Here is a 22,014-nt window from a genome sequence, read left to right as displayed (position 1 = left end):
AGTACTGCTAATACTGCAAGGGAGAGAGCGAGCAGAGTACTGCTAATACTGCAAGGGAGAGAGCGAGCAGAGTAATGCTAATACTGCAAGGGAGAGAGCGAGCAGAGTACTGCTAATACTGCAAGGGAGAGAGCGAGCAGAGTACTGCTAATACTGCAGGGGAGAGAGCGAGCAGAGTAATGCTAATACTGCAGGGGAGAGAGCGAGCAGAGTAATGCTAATACTGCAGGGGAGAGAGCGAGCAGAGTAATGCTAATACTGCAAGGGAGAGAGCGAGCAGAGTACTGCTAATACTGCAAGGGAGAGAGCGAGCAGAGTACTACTAATACTGCAAGGGAGAGAGAGCAGGGTACTGCTAATACTGCAAGGGAGAGAGCGAGCAGAGTACTACTAATACTGCAAGGGAGAGAGAGCAGGGTACTGCTAATACTGCAAGGGAGAGAGAGCAAAGCACTGCTAATACTGCAAGGGAGAGAGAGCAGAGTACTGCTAATACTGCAAGGGAGAGAGAGCAGAGTACTGTTAATACTGCAAGGGAGAGAGAGCAGAGTACTGCTAATACTGCAAGGGAGAGAGAGCAGAGTACTACTAATACTGCAAGGGAGAGAGAGCAGGGTACTGCTAATACTGCAAGGGAGAGAGAGCAGAGTACTGCTAATACTGCAAGGGAGAGAGCAGAGTACTACTAATACTGCAAGGGAGAGAGAGCAGGGTACTGCTAATACTGCAAGGGAGAGAGCGAGCAGAGTACTACTAATACTGCAAGGGAGAGAGCGCAGAGTACTACTAATACTGCAAGGGAGAGAGCGCAGAGTACTGCTAATACTGCAAGGGAGAGAGCGCAGGGTACTGCTAATACTGCAAGGGAGAGAGCAGGGTACTGCTAATACTGCAAGGGAGAGAGAGCAGGGTACTGCTAATACTGCAAGGGAGAGAGAGCAGGGTACTGCTAATACTGCAAGGGAGAGAGAGCAGAGTACTGCTAATACTGCAAGGGAGAGCGAGCAGAGTACTGCTAATACTGCAAGGGAGAGAGAGCAGAGTACTACTAGTACTGCAAGGGAGAGAGCGAGCAGAGTACTGCTAATACTGCAAGGGAGAGAGAGCAGAGAACTGCTAATACTGCAAGGGAGAGAGAGCAGAGTGCTGCTAATACTGCAAGGGAGAGAGAGCAGAGTACTGCTAATACTGCAAGGGAGAGAGCGCAGAGTACTGCTAATACTGCAAGGGAGAGAGCGCAGAGTACTGCTAATACTGCAAGGGAGAGAGCGAGCAGAGTTCTGCTAATACTGCAAGGGAGAAAGAGCAGAGTACTACTAATACTGCAAGGGAGAGAGCGAGCAGAGTAATGCTAATACTGCAAGGGAGAGAGCGAGCAGAGTACTACTAATACTGCAAGGGAGAGAGTGCAGAGTACTACTAATACTGCAAGGGAGAGAGCGCAGAGTACTGCTAATACTGTAAGGGAGAGAGCGAGCAGAGTACTGCAAGGGAGAGAGCGAGCAGAGTACTGCTAACACTGCAGGGGAGAGAGCGAGCAGAGTACTGCTAATACTGCAAGCAAGGGAGAGAGCGAGCAGAGTACTGCTAATACTGCAAGGGAGAGAGCGAGTAGAGTAATACTAATACTGCAAGGGAGAGAGCGAGCAGAGTACTGCTAATACTGCAAGGGAGAGAGCGAGCAGAGTACTGCTAATACTACAAGGGAGAGAGCGAGCAGAGTACTGCAAGGGAGAGAGCGAGCAGAGTACTGCTAATACTGCAGGGGAGAGAGCGAGCAGAGTACTGCTAATACTGCAGGGGAGAGAGCGAGCAGAGTACTGCTAATACTACAAGGGAGAGAGCGAGCAGAGTACTGCTAATACTACAAGGGAGACAGCGAGCAGAGTACTGCTAATACAGCAAGGGAGAGAGCGAGCAGAGTACTGCTAATACTGCAAGGGAGAGAGCGAGCAGAGTACTGCTAATACTGCAAGGGAGAGAGCGAGCAGAGTAATGCTAATACTGCAAGGGAGAGCGCGAGCAGAGTACTGGTAATACTGGAGGGAGAGAGCGAGCAGAGTACTGCTAATACTGCAAGGGAAAGAGCGAGCAGAGTACTGCTAATACTGCAAGGGAGAGCGAGCAGAGTACTGCTAATACTGCAGGGGAGAGAGCGAGCAGAGTAATACTATTACTGCAAGGGAGAGAGCGAGCAAAGTACTGCTAACACTGCAGGGGAGAGAGCGAGCAGAGTACTGCTAATACTGCAAGCAAGGGAGAGAGCGAGCAGAGTACTGCTAATACTGCAAGGGAGAGAGCGAGCAGAGTAATACTAATACTGCAAGGGAGAGAGCGAGCAGAGTACTGCTATTACTGCAAGGGAGAGAGCGAGCAGAGTACTGCTAATACTACAAGGGAGAAAGCGAGCAGAGTACTGCAAGGGAGAGAGCGAGCAGAGTACTGCTAATACTGCAGGGGAGAGAGCGAGCAGAGTACTGCTAATACTGCAGGGGAGAGAGCGAGCAGAGTACTGCTAATACTACAAGGGAGAGAGCGAGCAGAGTACTGCTAATACTACAAGGGAGACAGCGAGCAGAGTACTGCTAATACAGCAAGGGAGAGAGCGAGCAGAGTACTGCTAATACTGCAAGGGAGAGAGCGAGCAGAGTACTGCTAATACTGCAAGGGAGAGAGCGAGCAGAGTAATGCTAATACTGCAAGGGAGAGCGCGAGCAGAGTACTGGTAATACTGGAGGGAGAGAGCGAGCAGAGTACTGCTAATACTGCAAGGGAAAGAGCGAGCAGAGTACTGCTAATACTGCAAGGGAGAGCGAGCAGAGTACTGCTAATACTGCAGGGGAGAGAGCGAGCAGAGTAATACTAATACTGCAAGGGAGAGAGCGAGCAGAGTAATGCTAATATTGCAAGGGAGAGCGCAAGCAGAGTACTGCTAATACTGCAAGGGAGAGAGCGAGCAGAGTACTGCTAATACTGCAAGGGAGAGAGCGAGCAGAGTAATGCTAATACTGCAAGGGAGAGAGCGAGCAGAGTACTGCTAATACTGCAAGGGAGAGAGCGAGCAGAGTACTGCTAATACTGCAGGGGAGAGAGCGAGCAGAGTAATGCTAATACTGCAGGGGAGAGAGCGAGCAGAGTAATGCTAATACTGCAAGGGAGAGAGCGAGCAGAGTACTGCTAATACTGCAAGGGAGAGAGCGAGCAGAGTACTACTAATACTGCAAGGGAGAGAGAGCAGGGTACTGCTAATACTGCAAGGGAGAGAGCGAGCAGAGTACTACTAATACTGCAAGGGAGAGAGAGCAGGGTACTGCTAATACTGCAAGGGAGAGAGAGCAAAGCACTGCTAATACTGCAAGGGAGAGAGAGCAGAGTACTGCTAATACTGCAAGGGAGAGAGAGCAGAGTACTGTTAATACTGCAAGGGAGAGAGAGAAGAGTAATGCTAATACTGCAAGGGAGAGAGAGCAGAGTACTGTTAATACTGCAAGGGAGAGAGAGAAGAGTAATGCTAATACTGCAAGGGAGAGAGAGCAGAGTACTGCTAATACTGCAAGGGAGAGAGAGCAGAGTACTGCTAATACTGCAAGGGAGAGAGAGCAAAGCACTGCTAATACTGCAAGGGAGAGAGAGCAGAGTACTGCTAATACTGCAGGGGAGAGAGCGAGCAGAGTACTGCTAATACTACAAGGGAGAGAGCGAGCAGAGTACTGCTAATACTACAAGGGAGACAGCGAGCAGAGTACTGCTAATACAGCAAGGGAGAGAGCGAGCAGAGTACTGCTAATACTGCAAGGGAGAGAGCGAGCAGAGTACTGCTAATACTGCAAGGGAGAGAGCGAGCAGAGTAATGCTAATACTGCAAGGGAGAGCGCGAGCAGAGTACTGGTAATACTGGAGGGAGAGAGCGAGCAGAGTACTGCTAATACTGCAAGGGAAAGAGCGAGCAGAGTACTGCTAATACTGCAAGGGAGAGCGAGCAGAGTACTGCTAATACTGCAGGGGAGAGAGCGAGCAGAGTAATACTAATACTGCAAGGGAGAGAGCGAGCAGAGTAATGCTAATATTGCAAGGGAGAGCGCAAGCAGAGTACTGCTAATACTGCAAGGGAGAGAGCGAGCAGAGTACTGCTAATACTGCAAGGGAGAGAGCGAGCAGAGTAATGCTAATACTGCAAGGGAGAGAGCGAGCAGAGTACTGCTAATACTGCAAGGGAGAGAGCGAGCAGAGTACTGCTAATACTGCAGGGGAGAGAGCGAGCAGAGTAATGCTAATACTGCAGGGGAGAGAGCGAGCAGAGTAATGCTAATACTGCAAGGGAGAGAGCGAGCAGAGTACTGCTAATACTGCAAGGGAGAGAGCGAGCAGAGTACTACTAATACTGCAAGGGAGAGAGAGCAGGGTACTGCTAATACTGCAAGGGAGAGAGCGAGCAGAGTACTACTAATACTGCAAGGGAGAGAGAGCAGGGTACTGCTAATACTGCAAGGGAGAGAGAGCAAAGCACTGCTAATACTGCAAGGGAGAGAGAGCAGAGTACTGCTAATACTGCAAGGGAGAGAGAGCAGAGTACTGTTAATACTGCAAGGGAGAGAGAGAAGAGTAATGCTAATACTGCAAGGGAGAGAGAGCAGAGTACTACTAATACTGCAAGGGAGAGAGAGCAGGGTACTGCTAATACTGCAAGGGAGAGAGAGCAGAGTACTGCTAATACTGCAAGGGAGAGAGAGCAGAGTACTACTAATACTGCAAGGGAGAGAGAGCAGAGTACTACTAATACTGCAAGGGAGAGAGAGCAGGGTACTGCTAATACTGCAAGGGAGAGAGCGAGCAGAGTACTACTAATACTGCAAGGGAGAGAGCGCAGAGTACTACTAATACTGCAAGGGAGAGAGCGCAGAGTACTGCTAATACTGCAAGGGAGAGAGCGCAGGGTACTGCTAATACTGCTAGGGAGAGAGAGCAGGGTACTGCTAATACTGCAAGGGAGAGAGAGCAGAGTACTGCTAATACTGCAAGGGAGAGAGAGCAGGGTACTGCTAATACTGCAAGGGAGAGAGAGCAGAGTACTGCTAATACTGCAAGGGAGAGAGAGCAGAGTACTGCTAATACTGCAAGGGAGAGAGAGCAGAGTACTGCTAATACTGCAAGGGAGAGAGAGCAGGGTACTGCTAATACTGCAAGGGAGAGAGCGAGCAGAGTACTACTAATACAGCAAGGGAGAGAGCGCAGAGTACTACTAATACTGCAAGGGAGAGAGCGCAGAGTACTGCTAATACTGCAAGGGAGAGAGCGCAGGGTACTGCTAATACTGCAAGGGAGAGAGAGCAGGGTACTGCTAATACTGCAAGGGAGAGAGAGCAGAGTACTGCTAATACTGCAAGGGAGAGAGAGCAGGGTACTGCTAATACTGCAAGGGAGAGAGCGAGCAGAGTACTACTAATACTGCAAGGGAGAGAGCGAGCAGAGTACTACTAATACTGCAAGGGAGAGAGCGCAGAGTACTGCTAATACTGCAAGGGAGAGAGCGAGCAGAGTACTGCTAATACTGCAAGGGAGAGAGAGCAGAGTACTACTAATACTGCAAGGGAGAGAGCGCAGAGTACTGCTAATACTGCAAGGGAGAGAGAGCAGGGTACTGCTAATACTGCAAGGGAGAGAGAGCAGGGTACTGCTAATACTGCAAGGGAGAGAGAGCAGAGTACTGCTAATACTGCAAGGGAGAGAGAGCAGGGTATTGCTAATACAGCAAGGGAGAGAGCGAGCAGAGTACTGCTAATACTGCAAGGGAGAGAGCAGAGTACTGCTAATACTGCAAGGGAGAGAGAGCAGAGTACTGCTAATACTGCAAGGGAGAGAGCGAGCAGAGTACTACTAATACTGCAAGGGAGAGAGCGAGCAGAGTACTGCTAATACTGCAAGGGAGAGAGAGCAAAGTACTGCTAATACTGCAAGGCAGAGAGCGAGCAGAGTACTGCTAATACTGCAAGGGAGAGAGAGCAGAGTACTGCTAATACTGCAAGGGAGAGAGAGCAGAGTACTGCTAATACTGCAAGGGAGAGAGAGCAGAGTACTGCTAATACTGCAAGGGAGAGGGAGCAGAGTACTACTAATACTGCAAGGGAGAGAGCGAGCAGAGTACTGCTAATACTGCAAGGGAGAGAGAGCAGAGTACTGCTAATACTGCAAGGGAGAGCGAGCAGAGTACTGCTAATACTGCAAGGGAGAGAGAGCAGAGTACTGCTAATACTGCAAGGGAGAGCGAGCAGAGTACTGCTAATACTGCAAGGGAGAGAGCAGAGTACTACTAGTACTGCAAGGGAGAGAGCGAGCAGAGTACTGCTAATACTGCAAGGGAGAGAGCGAGCAGAGTACTACTAATACTGCAAGGGAGAGAGCGAGCAGAGTAATACTAATACTGCAAGGGAGAGAGCGAGCAGAGTACTGCTAATACTGCAAGGGAGAGAGCGCAGAGTACTACTAATACTGCAAGGGAGAGAGCGCAGAGTACTACTAATACTGCAAGGGAGAGAGTGCAGAGTACTACTAATACTGCAAGGGAGAGAGCGCAGAGTACTGCTAATACTGCAAGGGAGAGAGCGAGCAGAGTACTGCAAGGGAGAGAGCGAGCAGAGTACTGCTAACACTGCAGGGCAGAGAGCGAGCAGAGTACTGCTAATACTGCAGGGGAGAGAGCGAGCAGAGTACTGCTAATACTACAAGGGAGAGAGCGAGCAGAGTACTGCTAATACTACAAGGGAGAGAGCGAGCAGAGTACTGCTAATACTGCAAGGGAGAGAGCGAGCAGAGTACTGCTAATACTGCAAGGGAGAGAGCGAGCAGAGTACTGCTAATACTGCAAGGGAGAGAGCGAGCAGAGTAATGCTAATACTGCAGGGGAGAGAGCGAGCAGAGTACTGCTAATACTGCAAGCAAGGGAGAGAGCGAGCAGAGTACTGCTAATACTGCAAGGGAGAGAGCGAGCAGAGTAATACTAATACTGCAAGGGAGAGAGCGAGCAGAGTACTGCTAATACTGCAAGGGAGAGAGCGAGCAGAGTACTGCTAATACTACAAGGGAGAGAGCGAGCAGAGTACTGCAAGGGAGAGAGCGAGCAGAGTACTGCTAATACTGCAGGGGAGAGAGCGAGCAGAGTACTGCTAATACTGCAGGGGAGAGAGCGAGCAGAGTACTGCTAATACTACAAGGGAGAGAGCGAGCAGAGTACTGCTAATACTACAAGGGAGACAACGAGAAGAGTACTGCTAATACAGCAAGGGAGAGCGCGAGCAGAGTACTGCTAATACTGCAAGGGAGAGAGCGAGCAGAGTACTGCTAATACTGCAAGGGAGAGAGCGAGCAGAGTAATGCTAATACTGCAAGGGAGAGAGCGAGCAGAGTACTGGTAATACTGCAAGGGAGAGAGCGAGCAGAGTACTGCTAATACTGCAAGGGAGAGAGCGAGCAGAGTAATGCTAATACTGCAAGGGAGAGAGTGAGCAGAGTACTGCTAATACTGCAGGGGAGAGAGCGAGCAGAGTAATACTAATACTGCAAGGGAGAGAGCGAGCAGAGTACTGCAAGGGTGAGAGCGAGCAGAGTACTGCTAATACTGCAAGGGAGAGAGAGCAGAGTACTACTAATACTGCAAGGGAGAGAGCACAGAGTACTGCTAATACTGCAAGGGAGAGAGCGAGCAGAGTACTGCTAATACTGCAAGGGAGAGAGAGCAGAGTACTACTAATACTGCAAGGGAGAGAGCGCAGAGTACTGCTAATACTGCAAGGGAGAGAGAGCAGGGTACTGCTAATACTGAAAGGGAGAGAGAGCAGGGTACTGCTAATACTGCAAGGGAGAGAGCGAGCAGAGTACTACTAATACTGCAAGGGAGAGAGCGAGCAGAGTACTGCTAATACTGCAAGGGAGAGAGAGCAAAGTACTGCTAATACTGCAAGGCAGAGAGCGAGCAGAGTACTGCTAATACTGCAAGGGAGAGAGAGCAGAGTACTGCTAATACTGCAAGGGAGAGAGCGAGCAGAGTACTGCTAATACTGCAAGGGAGAGAGCGAGCAGAGTACTACTAATACTGCAAGGGAGAGAGCGAGCAGAGTACTGCTAATACTGCAAGGGAGAGAGCGAGCAGAGTACTGCTAATACTGCAAGGGAGAGAGAGCAGAGTACTGCTAATACTGCAAGGGAGAGAGAGCAGAGTACTACTAATACTGCAAGGGAGAGAGAGCAGAGTACTGCTAATACTGCAAGGGAGAGAGAGCAGAGTACTGCTAATACTGCAAGGGAGAAGAGCGCAGAGTACTACTAATACTGCAAGGGAGAGAGCGAGCAGAGTACTGCTAATACTGCAAGGGAGAGAGAGCAGAGTACTGCTAATACTGCAAGGGAGAGCGAGCAGAGTACTGCTAATACTGCAAGGGAGAGAGAGCAGAGTACTGCTAATACTGCAAGGGAGAGAGAGCAGAGTACTGCTAATACTGCAAGGGAGAGCGAGCAGAGTACTGCTAATACTGCAAGGGAGAGAGAGCAGAGTACTGCTAATACTGCAAGGGAGAGAGCGAGCAGAGTACTGCTAATACTGCAAGGGAGAGAGCGAGCAGAGTAATGCTAATACTGCAAGGGAGAGAGCGAGCAGAGTACTGCTAATACTGCAAGGGAGAGAGCGAGCAGAGTACTGCTAATACTGCAAGGGAGAGAGAGCAGAGAACTGCTAATACTGCAAGGGAGAGAGAGAGCAGAGTACTGCTAATACTGCAAGGGAGAGAGAGCAGAGTACTGCTAATACTGCAAGGGAGAGAGCGCAGAGTACTGCTAATACTGCAAGGGAGAGAGCGCAGAGTACTGCTAATACTGCAAGGGAGAGAGAGCAGAGTACTACTAATACTGCAAGGGAGAGAGCGAGCAGAGTAATGCTAATACTGCAAGGGAGAGAGCGAGCAGAGTACTACTAATACTGCAAGGGAGAGAGCGCAGAGTACTACTAATACTGCAAGGGAGAGAGCGCAGAGTACTGCTAATACTGCAAGGGAGAGAGCGAGCAGAGTACTGCAAGGGAGAGAGCGAGCAAAGTACTGCTAACACTGCAGGGCAGAGAGCGAGCAGAGTACTGCTAATACTGCAGGGGAGAGAGCGAGCAGAGTACTGCTAATACTACAAGGGAGAGAGCGAGCAGAGTACTGCTAATACTACAAGGGAGAGAGCGAGCAGAGTACTGCTAATACTGCAAGGGAGAGAGCGAGCAGAGTACTGCTAATACTGCAAGGGAGAGAGCGAGCAGAGTACTGCTAATACTGCAAGGGAGAGAGCGAGCAGAGTAATGCTAATACTGCAGGGGAGAGAGCGAGCAGAGTACTGCTAATACTGCAAGCAAGGGAGAGAGCGAGCAGAGTACTGCTAATACTGCAAGGGAGAGAGCGAGCAGAGTAATACTAATACTGCAAGGGAGAGAGCGAGCAGAGTACTGCTAATACTGCAAGGGAGAGAGCGAGCAGAGTACTGCTAATACTGCAAGGGAGAGAGCGAGCAGAGTACTGCAAGGGAGAGAGCGAGCAGAGTACTGCTAATACTGCAGGGGAGAGAGCGAGCAGAGTACTGCTAATACTGCAGGGGAGAGAGCGAGCAGAGTACTGCTAATACTACAAGGGAGAGAGCGAGCAGAGTACTGCTAATACTACAAGGGAGACAACGAGAAGAGTACTGCTAATACAGCAAGGGAGAGAGCGAGCAGAGTACTGCTAATACTGCAAGGGAGAGAGCGAGCAGAGTACTGCTAATACTGCAAGGGAGAGAGCGAGCAGAGTAATGCTAATACTGCAAGGGAGAGAGCGAGCAGAGTACTGGTAATACTGCAAGGGAGAGAGCGAGCAGAGTTCTGCTAATACTGCAAGGGAGAGAGTGAGCAGAGTACTGCTAATACTGCAGGGGAGAGAGCGAGCGAGCAGAGTAATACTAATACTGCAAGGGAGAGAGCGAGCAGAGTACTGCAAGGGAGAGAGCGACCAGAGTAATGCTAATATTGCAAGGGAGAGAGCGAGCAGAGTACTGCTAATACTGCAAGGGAGAGAGCGAGCAGAGTACTGCTAATACTGCAGGGGAGAGAGCGAGCAGAGTAATACTAATACTGCAAGGGAGAGAGCGAGCAGAGTACTGCAAGGGTGAGAGCGAGCAGAGTGCTGCTAATACTGCAAGGGAGAGAGCGAGCAGAGTACTGCTAATACTGCAAGGGAGAGAGCGAGCAGAGTAATGCTAATACTGCAGGGGAGAGAGCGAGCAGAGTACTGCTAATACTGCAAGGGAGAGAGCGAGCAGAGTACTGCTAATACTGCAAGGGAGAGAGCGAGCAGAGTAATGCTAATACTGCAAGGGAGAGAGCGAGCAGAGTACTGCTAATACTGCAAGGGAGAGAGCGAGCAGAGTACTGCTAATACTGCAAGGGAGAGAGCGAGCAGAGTACTGCTAATACTGCAAGGGAGAGAGCGAGCAGAGTAATGCTAATACTGCAGGGGAGAGAGCGAGCAGAGTAATGCTAATACTGCAAGGGAGAGAGCGAGCAGAGTACTGCTAATACTGCAAGGGAGAGAGCGAGCAGAGTACTGCTAATACTGCAAGGGAGAGAGCGAGCAGAGTAATACTAATACTGCAAGGGAGAGAGCGAGCAGAGTACTGCAAGGGTGAGAGCGAGCAGAGTAATGCTAATAATGCAAGGGAGAGAGCGAGCAGAGTACTGCTAATACTGCAAGGGAGAGCGCGAGCAGAGTACTGCTAATACTGCAAGGGAGAGAGCGAGCAGAGTACTGCTAATACTGCAAGGGAGATAGCGAGCAGAGTGCTGCTAATACTGCAAGGGAGAGAGCGAGCAGAGTACTGCTAATACTGCAAGGGAGAGAGCGAGCAGAGTACTGCTAATACTGCAAGGGAGAGAGCGAGCAGAGTACTGCTAATACTGCAAGGGAGAGAGCGAGCAGAGTACTGCTAATACTGCAAGGGAGAGAGCGAGCAGAGTACTGCAAGGGAGAGAGCGAGCAGAGTACTGCTAACACTGCAGGGGAGAGAGCGAGCAGAGTACTGCTAATACTGCAGGGGAGAGAGCGAGCAGAGTACTGCTAACACTGCAGGGGAGAGAGCGAGCAGAGTACTGCTAATACTGCAGGGGAGAGAGCGAGCAGAGTACTGCTAATACTGCAAGGGAGAGAGCGAGCAGAGTACTGCAAGGGAGAGAGCGAGCAGAGTACTGCAAGGGAGAGAGCGAGCAGAGTACTGCAAGGGAGAGAGCGAGCAGAGTACTGCTAATACTGCAAATGAGAGAGAGAGCAGAGTAATGCTAATACTGCAAGGGAGAGAGCGAGCAGAGTAATGCTAATACTGCAAGGGAGAGAGCGAGCAGAGTAATGCTAATACTGCAAGGGAGAGAGCGAGAAGAGTAATGCTAATACTGCAAGGGAGAGAGCGAGCAGAGTACTGCTAATACTGCAAGGGAGAGAGCGAGCAGAGTAATGCTAATACTGCAAGGGAGAGAGCGAGCAAAGTACTGCTAATACTGCAAGGGAGAGAGCGAGCAGAGTAATGCTAATACTGGAAGGGAGAGAGCGAGCAGAGTACTGCTAATACTGCAAGGGAGAGAGCGAGCAGAGTAATGCTAATACTGCAAGGGAGAGAGCGAGCAGAGTAATACTGCAAGGGAGAGAGCGAGCAGAGTACTGCTAATACTGCAAGGGAGAGAGTGAGCAGAGTAATGCTAATACTGCAAGGGAGAGAGCGAGCAGAGTAATACTAATACTGCAGGGGAGAGAGCGAGCAGAGTACTGCAGGGGAGAGAGCGAGCAGAGTACTGCTAATACTGCAAGGGAGAGAGCGAGCAGAGCACTGCTAATACTGCAAGGGAGAGAGCGAGCAGAGTACTGCTAATACTGCAAGGGAGAGAGCGAGCAGAGTAATGCTAATACTGCAGGGGAGAGAGCGAGCAGAGTAATGCTAAAAAATATAAAAGTGATGAATGGTCACTACTTCCTTGTATTAACGCTTCTGGAGTATAAAATCAGCTTTATTAGGAAAGAATGCTGGACATCACAGATAAGAACTCCGACGCATTTCATCCCGACATGGGACTTTATCAAAGAGTAAAAACTCTTTGCTAATACTCGTTGCTAATACTGCAAGGGAGAGAGCGAGCAGAGTACTGCTAATACTCCAGAGCCTGGAGATGGGAGGGGGAGCCGCAGGACATGGGGAGTGAAAAAACAGGTGTGATATACAGTATATTGAGTAATGGTGTGTATTAAATGGTATCAGTAAGAAGTACCAGAGGAGTATCAGTGCTACATGCTCAGTTCTGGGTATATAAGATGTATTAAAGTCAGGTAGAGTAACAGTGCTGGGCTGTGTAACTGCTGGAGTATTATTTTCGATTTCTGGGTGTAAAGAATAACAGAAGTATGAGGGGTAGTATGTCTCACCTAAGTATCTGCTCGTCACACAGGCCCCGGGGGTTTCTCACGCTGATCTCTGGGGCTTCCGCCGGATACTGCAAAATGAGAGCACAAATTCTTAGTATAACTTCTAAGGGCGACAGGCTCAGGCACACACGGGCACACAGGGCGACAGGCTCGGACACACACGGGCACCCAGGGTGACAGGCACGGGCACACACGGTGACAGGCACGGGCACACACGGGCACACAGGGCGACAGGCTCGGACACACACGGGCACTCAGGGCGACAGGCTCGGACACACACGGGCACTCAGGGTGACAGGCATGGACACACACGGGCACTCAGGGTGACAGGCTCGGGCACACACGGGCACTCAGGGTGACAGGCTCGGACACACACGGGCACTCAGGGTGACAGGCTCGGACACACACGGTGACAGGCTCGGGCACACACGGGCACTCAGGGCGACAGGCTCGGGCACTCAGGGTGACAGGCTCGGACACACGGGCACTCAGGGCGACAGGCTCGGGCACACACGGGCACAGGCTCGGACACACACGGGCACTCAGGGTGACAGGCTCGGGCACACACGGGCACTCAGGGTGACAGGCTCGGACACACACGGGCACTCAGGGTGACAGGCTCGGACACACACGGGCACTCAGGGTGACAGGCTCGGGCACACACGGGCACTCAGGGTGACAGGCTCGGGCACACACGGGCACTCAGGGTGACAGGCTCGGGCACACACGGGCACTCAGGGCGACAGGCTCGGGCACACACGGGCACTCAGGGCGACAGGCTCGGGCACTCAAGGTGACAGGCTCGGACACACACGGGCACTCAGGGCGACAGGCTCGGACACACACGGGCACTCAGGGCGACAGGCTCGGACACACACGGGCACTCAGGGCGACAGGCTCGGGCACACACGGGCACTCAGGGTGACAGGCTCGGACACACACGGGCACTCAGGGTGACAGGCTCGGGCACACACGGGCACTCAGGGTGACAGGCTCGGGCACACACGGGCACTCAGGGTGACAGGCTCGGGCACACACGGGCACTCAGGGTGACAGGCTCGGACACACACGGGCACTCAGGGTGACAGGCTCGGGCACACACGGGCACTCAGGGTGACAGGCTCGGACACACACGGGCACTCAGGGGGACAGGCACGGGCACACACGGGCACTCAGGGTGACAGGCTCGGACACACACGGGCACTCAGGGTGACAGGCTCGGACACACACGGGCACTCAGGGCGACAGGCTCGGACACACACGGGCACTCAGGGCGACAGGCTCGGACACACACGGGCACACAGGGCGACAGGCTCGGACACACACGGTGACAGGCTCGGGCACACACGGGCACTCAGGGTGACAGGCTCAGGCACACACGGGCACTCAGGGCGACAGGCTCGGACACACGGGCACTCAGGGCGACAGGCTCGGACACACGGGCACTCAGGGGGACAGGCTCGGGCACACACGGGCACACAGGGGGACAGGCTCGGGCACACACGGGCACACAGGGGGACAGGCTCGGGCACACACGGGCACTCAGGGGGACAGGCTCGGGCACACACGGGCACTCAGGGGGACAGGCTCGGGCACACACGGGCACTCAGGGGGACAGGCTCGGGCACACACGGGCACTCAGGGCGACAGGCTCGGACACACACGGGCACTCAGGGCGACAGGCTCGGACACACACGGGCACTCAGGGCGACAGGCTCGGACACACACGGGCACTCAGGGCGACAGGCTCGGACACACACGGGCACTCAGGGCGACAGGCTCGGACACACACGGGCACTCAGGGCGACAGGCTCGGACACACACGGGCACTCAGGGCGACAGGCTCGGACACACACGGGCACTCAGGGCGACAGGCTCGGACACACACGGGCACTCAGGGCGACAGGCTCGGACACACACGGGCACTCAGGGCGACAGGCTCGGACACACACGGGCACTCAGGGCGACAGGCTCGGACACACACGGGCACTCAGGGCGACAGGCTCGGACACACACGGGCACTCAGGGCGACAGGCTCGGACACACACGGGCACTCAGGGCGACAGGCTCGGACACACACGGGCACTCAGGGCGACAGGCTCGGACACACACGGGCACTCAGGGCGACAGGCTCGGACACACACGGGCACTCAGGGCGACAGGCTCGGACACACACGGGCACTCAGGGCGACAGGCTCGGACACACACGGGCACTCAGGGCGACAGGCTCGGACACACACGGGCACTCAGGGCGACAGGCTCGGACACACACGGGCACTCAGGGCGACAGGCTCGGACACACACGGGCACTCAGGGCGACAGGCTCGGACACACACGGGCACTCAGGGCGACAGGCTCGGACACACACGGGCACTAGGCTCGGGCACACACGGGCACTCAGGGGGACAGGCTCGGACACACACGGGCACTCAGGGCGACAGGCTCGGACACACACGGGCACTCAGGGCGACAGGCACGGACACACACGGGCACTCAGGGCGACAGGCTCGGACACACACGTGCTCTCAGGGCGACAGGCTCGGGCACACACGGGCACTCAGGGCGACAGGCTCGGACACACACGGGCACACAGGGTGACAGGCTCGGGCACACACGGGCACTCAGGGCGACAGGCTCGGACACACACGGGCACACAGGGTGACAGGCTCGGGCACACATGGTGACAGGCTCGGACACACACGGGCACTCAGGGTGACAGGCTCGGGCACACACGGGCACTCAGGGCGACAGGCTCGGACACACACGGGCACACAGGGTGACAGGCTCGGGCACACACGGGCACTCAGGGTGACAGGCTCGGGCACACACGGGCACTCAGGGTGACAGGCTCGGGCACACACGGGCACTCAGGGTGACAGGCTCGGGCACACACGGGCACTCAGGGTGACAGGCTCTGGCACACACGGGCACTCAGGGTGACAGGCTCGGGCACACACGGGCACTCAGGGTGACAGGCTCGGGCACACACGGGCACTCAGGGTGACAGGCTCGGGCACACACGGGCACTCAGGGTGACAGGCTCGGGCACACACGGGCACTCAGGGTGACAGGCTCGGGCACACACGGGCACTCAGGGTGACAGGCTCGGGCACACACGGGCACTCAGGGTGACAGGCTCGGACACACACGGGCACTCAGGGTGACAGGCTCGGACACACACGGGCACTCAGGGTGACAGGCTCGGGCACACACGGGCACTCAGGGTGACAGGCTCGGACACACACGGGCACTCAGGGTGACAGGCACGGACACACACGGGCACCAGGCACAGACACACACGGGCACCAGGCACAGACACACACGGGCACCAGGCACAGACACACACGGGCACCAGGCACAGACACACACTGGCACCAGGCACAGACACACACGGGCACCAGGCACACACGGGCACCAGGCACAGACAAACACGGGCACCAGGCACAGACACACACGGGCACCAGGCACAGACACACACGGGCACCAGGCACAGACACACACGGGCACCAGGCACAGACACACACGGGCACCAGGCACATACACACACGGGCACAGGCACAGACACACACGGGCACCAGGCACACACGGGCACCAGGCACAGGCACACACGGGCACCAGGCACAGACACACACGGGCACAGGCACAGGCACACACGGGCACCAGGCACAGGCACACACGGGCACCAGGCACAGGCACACACGGGCACCAGGCACAGGCACACACGGGCACCAGGCACAGGCACACACGGGCACCAGGCACAGGCACACACGGGCACCAGGCACAGGCACACACGGGCACCAGGCACAGACACACACGGGCACCAGGCACAGACACACACGGGCACCAGGCACAGGCACACACGGGCACCAGGCACAGGCACACACGGGCACCAGGCACAGGCACACACGGGCACCAGGCACAGACACACACGGGCACCAGGCACAGGCACACACGGGCACCAGGCACAGACACACACGGGCACCAGGCACACACGGGAACCAGGCACAGACACACACGGGCACCAGGCACAGACACACACGGGCACCAGGCACAGGCACACACGGGCACCAGGCACAGACACACACGGGCACCAGGCACAGACACACACGGGCACCAGGCACATACACACACGGGCACCAGGCACAGACACACACGGGCACCAGGCACAGACACACACGGGCACCAGGCACAGACACACACGGGCACTCAGGGCGACAGGCTCGGGCACACACGGGCACTCAGGGGGACAGGCTCGGACACACACGGGCACTCAGTGGGACAGGCTCGGGCACACGGGCACTCAGGGCGACAGGCTCGGGCACACACGGGCACTCAGGGCGACAGGCTCGGACACACGGGCACTCAGGGCGACAGGCTCGGACACACACGGGCACCAGGCACAGACACACACGGGCACCAGGCACAGACACACACGGGCACCAGGCACAGACACACACGGGCACCAGGCACAGACACACACGGGCACCAGGCACAGACACACACGGGCACCAGGCACACACGGGCACCAGGCACAGACACACACGGGCACAGGCACAGACACACACGGGCACCAGGCACACACGGGCACCAGGCACACACGGGCACCAGGCACACACGGGCACCAGGCACAGACACACACGGGCACCAGGCACACACGGGCACCAGGCACAGACACACACGGGCACCAGGCACATACACACACGGGCACAGGCACAGACACACACGGGCACCAGGCACAGGCACACACGGGCACCAGGCAAAGGCACACACGGGCACCAGGCACAGGCACACACGGGCACAGGCACAGACACACACGGGCACCAGGCACAGACACACACGGGCACCAGGCACATACACACACGGGCACCAGGCACACACGGGCACCAGGCACACACGGGCACCAGGCACAGGCACACACGGGCACCAGGCACAGACACACACGGGCACCAGGCACAGGCACACACGGGCACCAGGCACAGGCACACACGGGCACCAGGCACAGGCACACACGGGCACCAGGCACAGGCACACACGGGCACCAGGCACAGGCACACACGGGCACAGGCACACACGGGAACCAGGCACAGACACACACGGGCACCAGGCACAGACACACACGGGCACCAGGCACAGGCACACACGGGCACCAGGCACAGGCACACACGGGCACCAGGCACAGGCACACACGGGCACCAGGCACACACAGGCACCAGGCACAGACACACACGGGCACCAGGCACACACAGGCACCAGGCACACACGGGCACCAGGCACAGACACACACGGGCACCAGGCACAGACACACACGGGCACCAGGCACAGACACACACGGGCACCAGGCACAGGCACACACGGGCACCAGACACAGGCACACACTGGCACCAGGCACACACGGGCACCAGGCAAACACGGGCACCAGGCACAGACACACACGGGCACCAGGCACAGACACACACGGGCACCAGGCACAGACACACACGGGCACCAGGCACACACGGGCACCAGGCACACACGGGCACCAGGCACACACGGGCACCAGGCACACACGGGCACCCGGCACAGGCACACACGGGCACCAGGCACAGGCACACACGGGCACCAGGCACAGGCACACACGGGCACCAGGCACAGACACACACGGGCACCAGGCACACACGGGCACCAGGCACACACGGGCACCAGGCACACACGGGCACCAGGCACAGACGGGCACCAGGCACAGACACACACGGGCACCAGGCACAGACACACACGGGCACCAGGCACAGACACACACGGGCACAGGCACACACGGGCACCAGGCACAGGCACACACGGGCACAGGCACACACGGGCACCAGGCACAGGCACACACGGGCACCAGGCACAGGCACACACGGGCACCAGGCACACACGGGCACCAGGCACACACGGGCACACACGGGCACCAGGCACAGGCACACACGGGCACCAGGCACACACGGGCACCAGGCACAGACACACACGGGCACCAGGCACACACGGGCACCAGGCACAGACACACACGGGCACCAGGCACACACGGGCACAGGCACAGGCACACACGGGCACAGGCACACACGGGCACCAGGCACAGGCACACACGGGCACCAGGCACAGGCACACACGGGCACCAGGCACACACGGGCACCAGGCACAGACACACACGGGCACCAGGCACACACGGGCACCAGGCACAGACACACACGGGCACCAGGCACAGACACACACGGGCACCAGGCACACACAGGCACCAGGCACAGACACACACGGGCACCAGGCACACACAGGCACCAGGCACACACGGGCACCAGGCACAGACACACACGGGCACCAGGCACAGACACACACGGGCACCAGGCACAGACACACACGGGCACCAGGCACAGACACACACGGGCACCAGGCACACACGGGCACCAGGCACACACGGGCACCAGGCAAACACGGGCACCAGGCACAGACACACACGAGCACCAGGCACACACGGGCACCAGGCACAGACACACACGGGCACCAGGCACAGACACACACGGGCACCAGGCACACACGGGCACCAGGCACACACGGGCACCAGGCACACACGGGCACCAGGCACACACGGGCACCAGGCACACACGGGCACCAGGCACAGGCACACACGGGCACCAGGCACAGGCACACACGGGCACCAGGCACAGACACACACGGGCACCAGGCACACACGGGCACCAGGCACAGACACACACGGGCACCAGGCACAGACACACACGGGCACCAGGCACAGACACACACGGGCACCAGGCACAGACACACACGGGCACCAGGCACAGACACACACGGGCACAGGCACACACGGGCACCAGGCACACACGGGCACCAGGCACAGGCACACACGGGCACAGGCACACACGGGCACCAGGCACAGGCACACACGGGCACCAGGCACAGACACACACGGGCACCATGCACACATATGGGCACCAGGCACAGGCACACACGGGCACCAGGCACAGACACACACGGGCACCAGGCACAGACACACACGGGCACCAGGCACAGACACACACGGGCACCAGGCAAAGGCACACACGGGCACCAGGCACACACGGGCACCAGGCACAGGCACACACGGGCACCAGGCACAGGCACACACGGGCACCAGGCACACACGGGCACCAGGCACAGGCACACACGGGCACCAGGCACAGGCACACACGGGCACCAGGCACAGACACACACGGGCACCAGGCACACACGGGCACCAGGCACACACGGGCACCAGGCACAGGCACACACGGGCACCAGGCACAGGCACACACGGGCACCAGGCACACACGGGCACCAGGCACAGGCACACACGGGCACCAGGCACAGACACACACGGGCACCAGGCACACACGGGCACCAGGCACAGACACACACGGGCACCAGGCACAGGCACACACGGGCACCAGGCACACACGGGCACCAGGCACAGGCACACACGGGCACCAGACACAGACACACACGGGCACAGGCACAGACACACACGGGCACCAGGCACAGACACACACGGGCACCAGGCACAGGCACACACGGGCACCAGGCACAGACACACACGGGCAAAAGGCACAGGCACACACGGGCACCAGGCACAGGCACACACGGGCACCAGGCACAGACACACACGGGCACCAGGCACACACGGGCACCAGGCACACACGGGCACCAGGCACAGGCACACACGGGCACCAGGCACAGGCACACACGGGCACCAGGCACACACGGGCACCAGGCACAGGCACACACGGGCACCAGGCACAGACACACACGGGCACCAGGCACACACGGGCACCAGGCACAGACACACACGGGCACCAGGCACAGGCACACACGGGCACCAGGCACACACGGGCACCAGGCACAGGCACACACGGGCACCAGACACAGACACACACGGGCACCAGGCACACACGGGCACCAGGCACACACGGGCACCAGGCACAGGCACACACGGGCACCAGGCACAGGCACACACGGGCACCAGGCACAGGCACACACGGGCACCAGGCACAGGCACACACGGGCACCAGGCACAGGCACACACGGGCACCAGGCACAGACACACACGGGCACCAGGCACACACGGGCACCAGGCACACACGGGCACCAGGCACAGGCACACACGGGCACCAGGCACAGGCACACACGGGCACCAGGCACACACGGGCACCAGGCACAGGCACACACGGGCACCAGGCACAGACACACACGGGCACCAGGCACACACGGGCACCAGGCACAGACACACACGGGCACCAGGCACAGGCACACACGGGCACCAGGCACACACGGGCACCAGGCACAGGCACACACGGGCACCAGACACAGACACACACGGGCACAGGCACAGACACACACGGGCACCAGGCACAGACACACACGGGCACCAGGCACAGGCACACACGGGCACCAGGCACAGACACACACGGGCAAAAGGCACAGGCACACACGGGCACCAGGCACAGGCACACACGGGCACCAGGCACAGACACACACGGGCACCAGGCACACACGGGCACCAGGCACACACGGGGCACCAGGCACAGGCACACACGGGCACCAGGCACAGGCACACACGGGCACCAGGCACACACGGGCACCAGGCACAGGCACACACGGGCACCAGGCACAGACACACACGGGCACCAGGCACACACGGGCACCAGGCACAGACACACACGGGCACCAGGCACAGGCACACACGGGCACCAGGCACACACGGGCACCAGGCACAGGCACACACGGGCACAGACACAGACACACACGGGCACCAGACACAGACACACACGGGCACCAGACACAGGCACACACGGGCACCAGGCACAGACACACACGGGCACCAGGCACAGACACACACGGGCACCAGACACAGGCCACACACGGGCACCAGGCACAGACACACACGGGCACCAGGCACAGGCACACACGGGCACCAGGCACAGACACACACGGGCACCAGGCACAGACACACACGGGCACCAGGCACAGACACACACGGGCACCAGGCACAGACACACACGGGCACCGAGGTCGACAGGCACAGACGGCGCAAGGTACGGGCACAGACAGGGGGCCTCGGGCAGCGCGCGCGCGCAGGAGGCGTCGGGCAGCGCGCGCGCACAGGGGGCGTCGGGCAGCGCGCGCGCACAGGGGGCGTCGGGCAGCGCGCGCGCACAGGGCGTATTTGTGTTACCTGTGGTGGGATTAAGAGCTGCAGAGTGAATCTGACATACTGTGTGTCCACGTTATGTCCAGTTGCTGGATGTAGAGTGATACTAAGTACAAACCTGTAGAAGACAGCAATTAATACTCAGTATACATTAAACTATTAAATGAGGGACTACGCCGATCCTGCGCTAGGGAGCGCGGGAGACGCCGGTCCTGCGCTAGGGAGCGCGGGAGACGGCGGTCCTGCGCTAGGGAGCGTGGGAGAAGCCGATCCTGCGTGTGTCTGCGCTGTGTCTGCGCTGTGTCTGCGCTGCCAGGCGTGTGTCTGCGCAGTGTCTGCGCAGTGTCTGCGCTGCCAGCG

At 57.5% G+C, this 22,014-nt stretch overlaps 1 protein-coding gene across 1 annotated transcript in view; it reads right to left on the bottom strand.

Moving 5' to 3' along the window:
- Window positions 1-21,789, bottom strand: part of LOC142475938 (E3 ubiquitin-protein ligase RNF25-like) — a gene marked incomplete at both ends in the record, with an annotated part of 55,592 nt that extends 33,803 nt beyond the window's left edge. Inside the window, 2 exons of the mRNA XM_075581602.1 lie at window positions 12,465-12,532; window positions 21,679-21,789. Coding sequence (XP_075437717.1) covers window positions 12,465-12,532; window positions 21,679-21,789 — 179 coding nt within the window. The remainder of the gene's footprint in view (window positions 1-12,464; window positions 12,533-21,678) is intronic.
- Between the last annotated feature and the right edge of the window lie 225 nt (window positions 21,790-22,014).

This window comes from Ascaphus truei, unplaced genomic scaffold (assembly GCF_040206685.1).
Source record: "Ascaphus truei isolate aAscTru1 unplaced genomic scaffold, aAscTru1.hap1 HAP1_SCAFFOLD_1440, whole genome shotgun sequence".
Classification (NCBI taxonomy): Eukaryota; Metazoa; Chordata; class Amphibia; order Anura; family Ascaphidae; genus Ascaphus; species Ascaphus truei.
The sequence above is the reverse complement of the archived record's forward strand: the minus strand, read 5'-3'. Positions and strand labels throughout refer to the sequence as shown.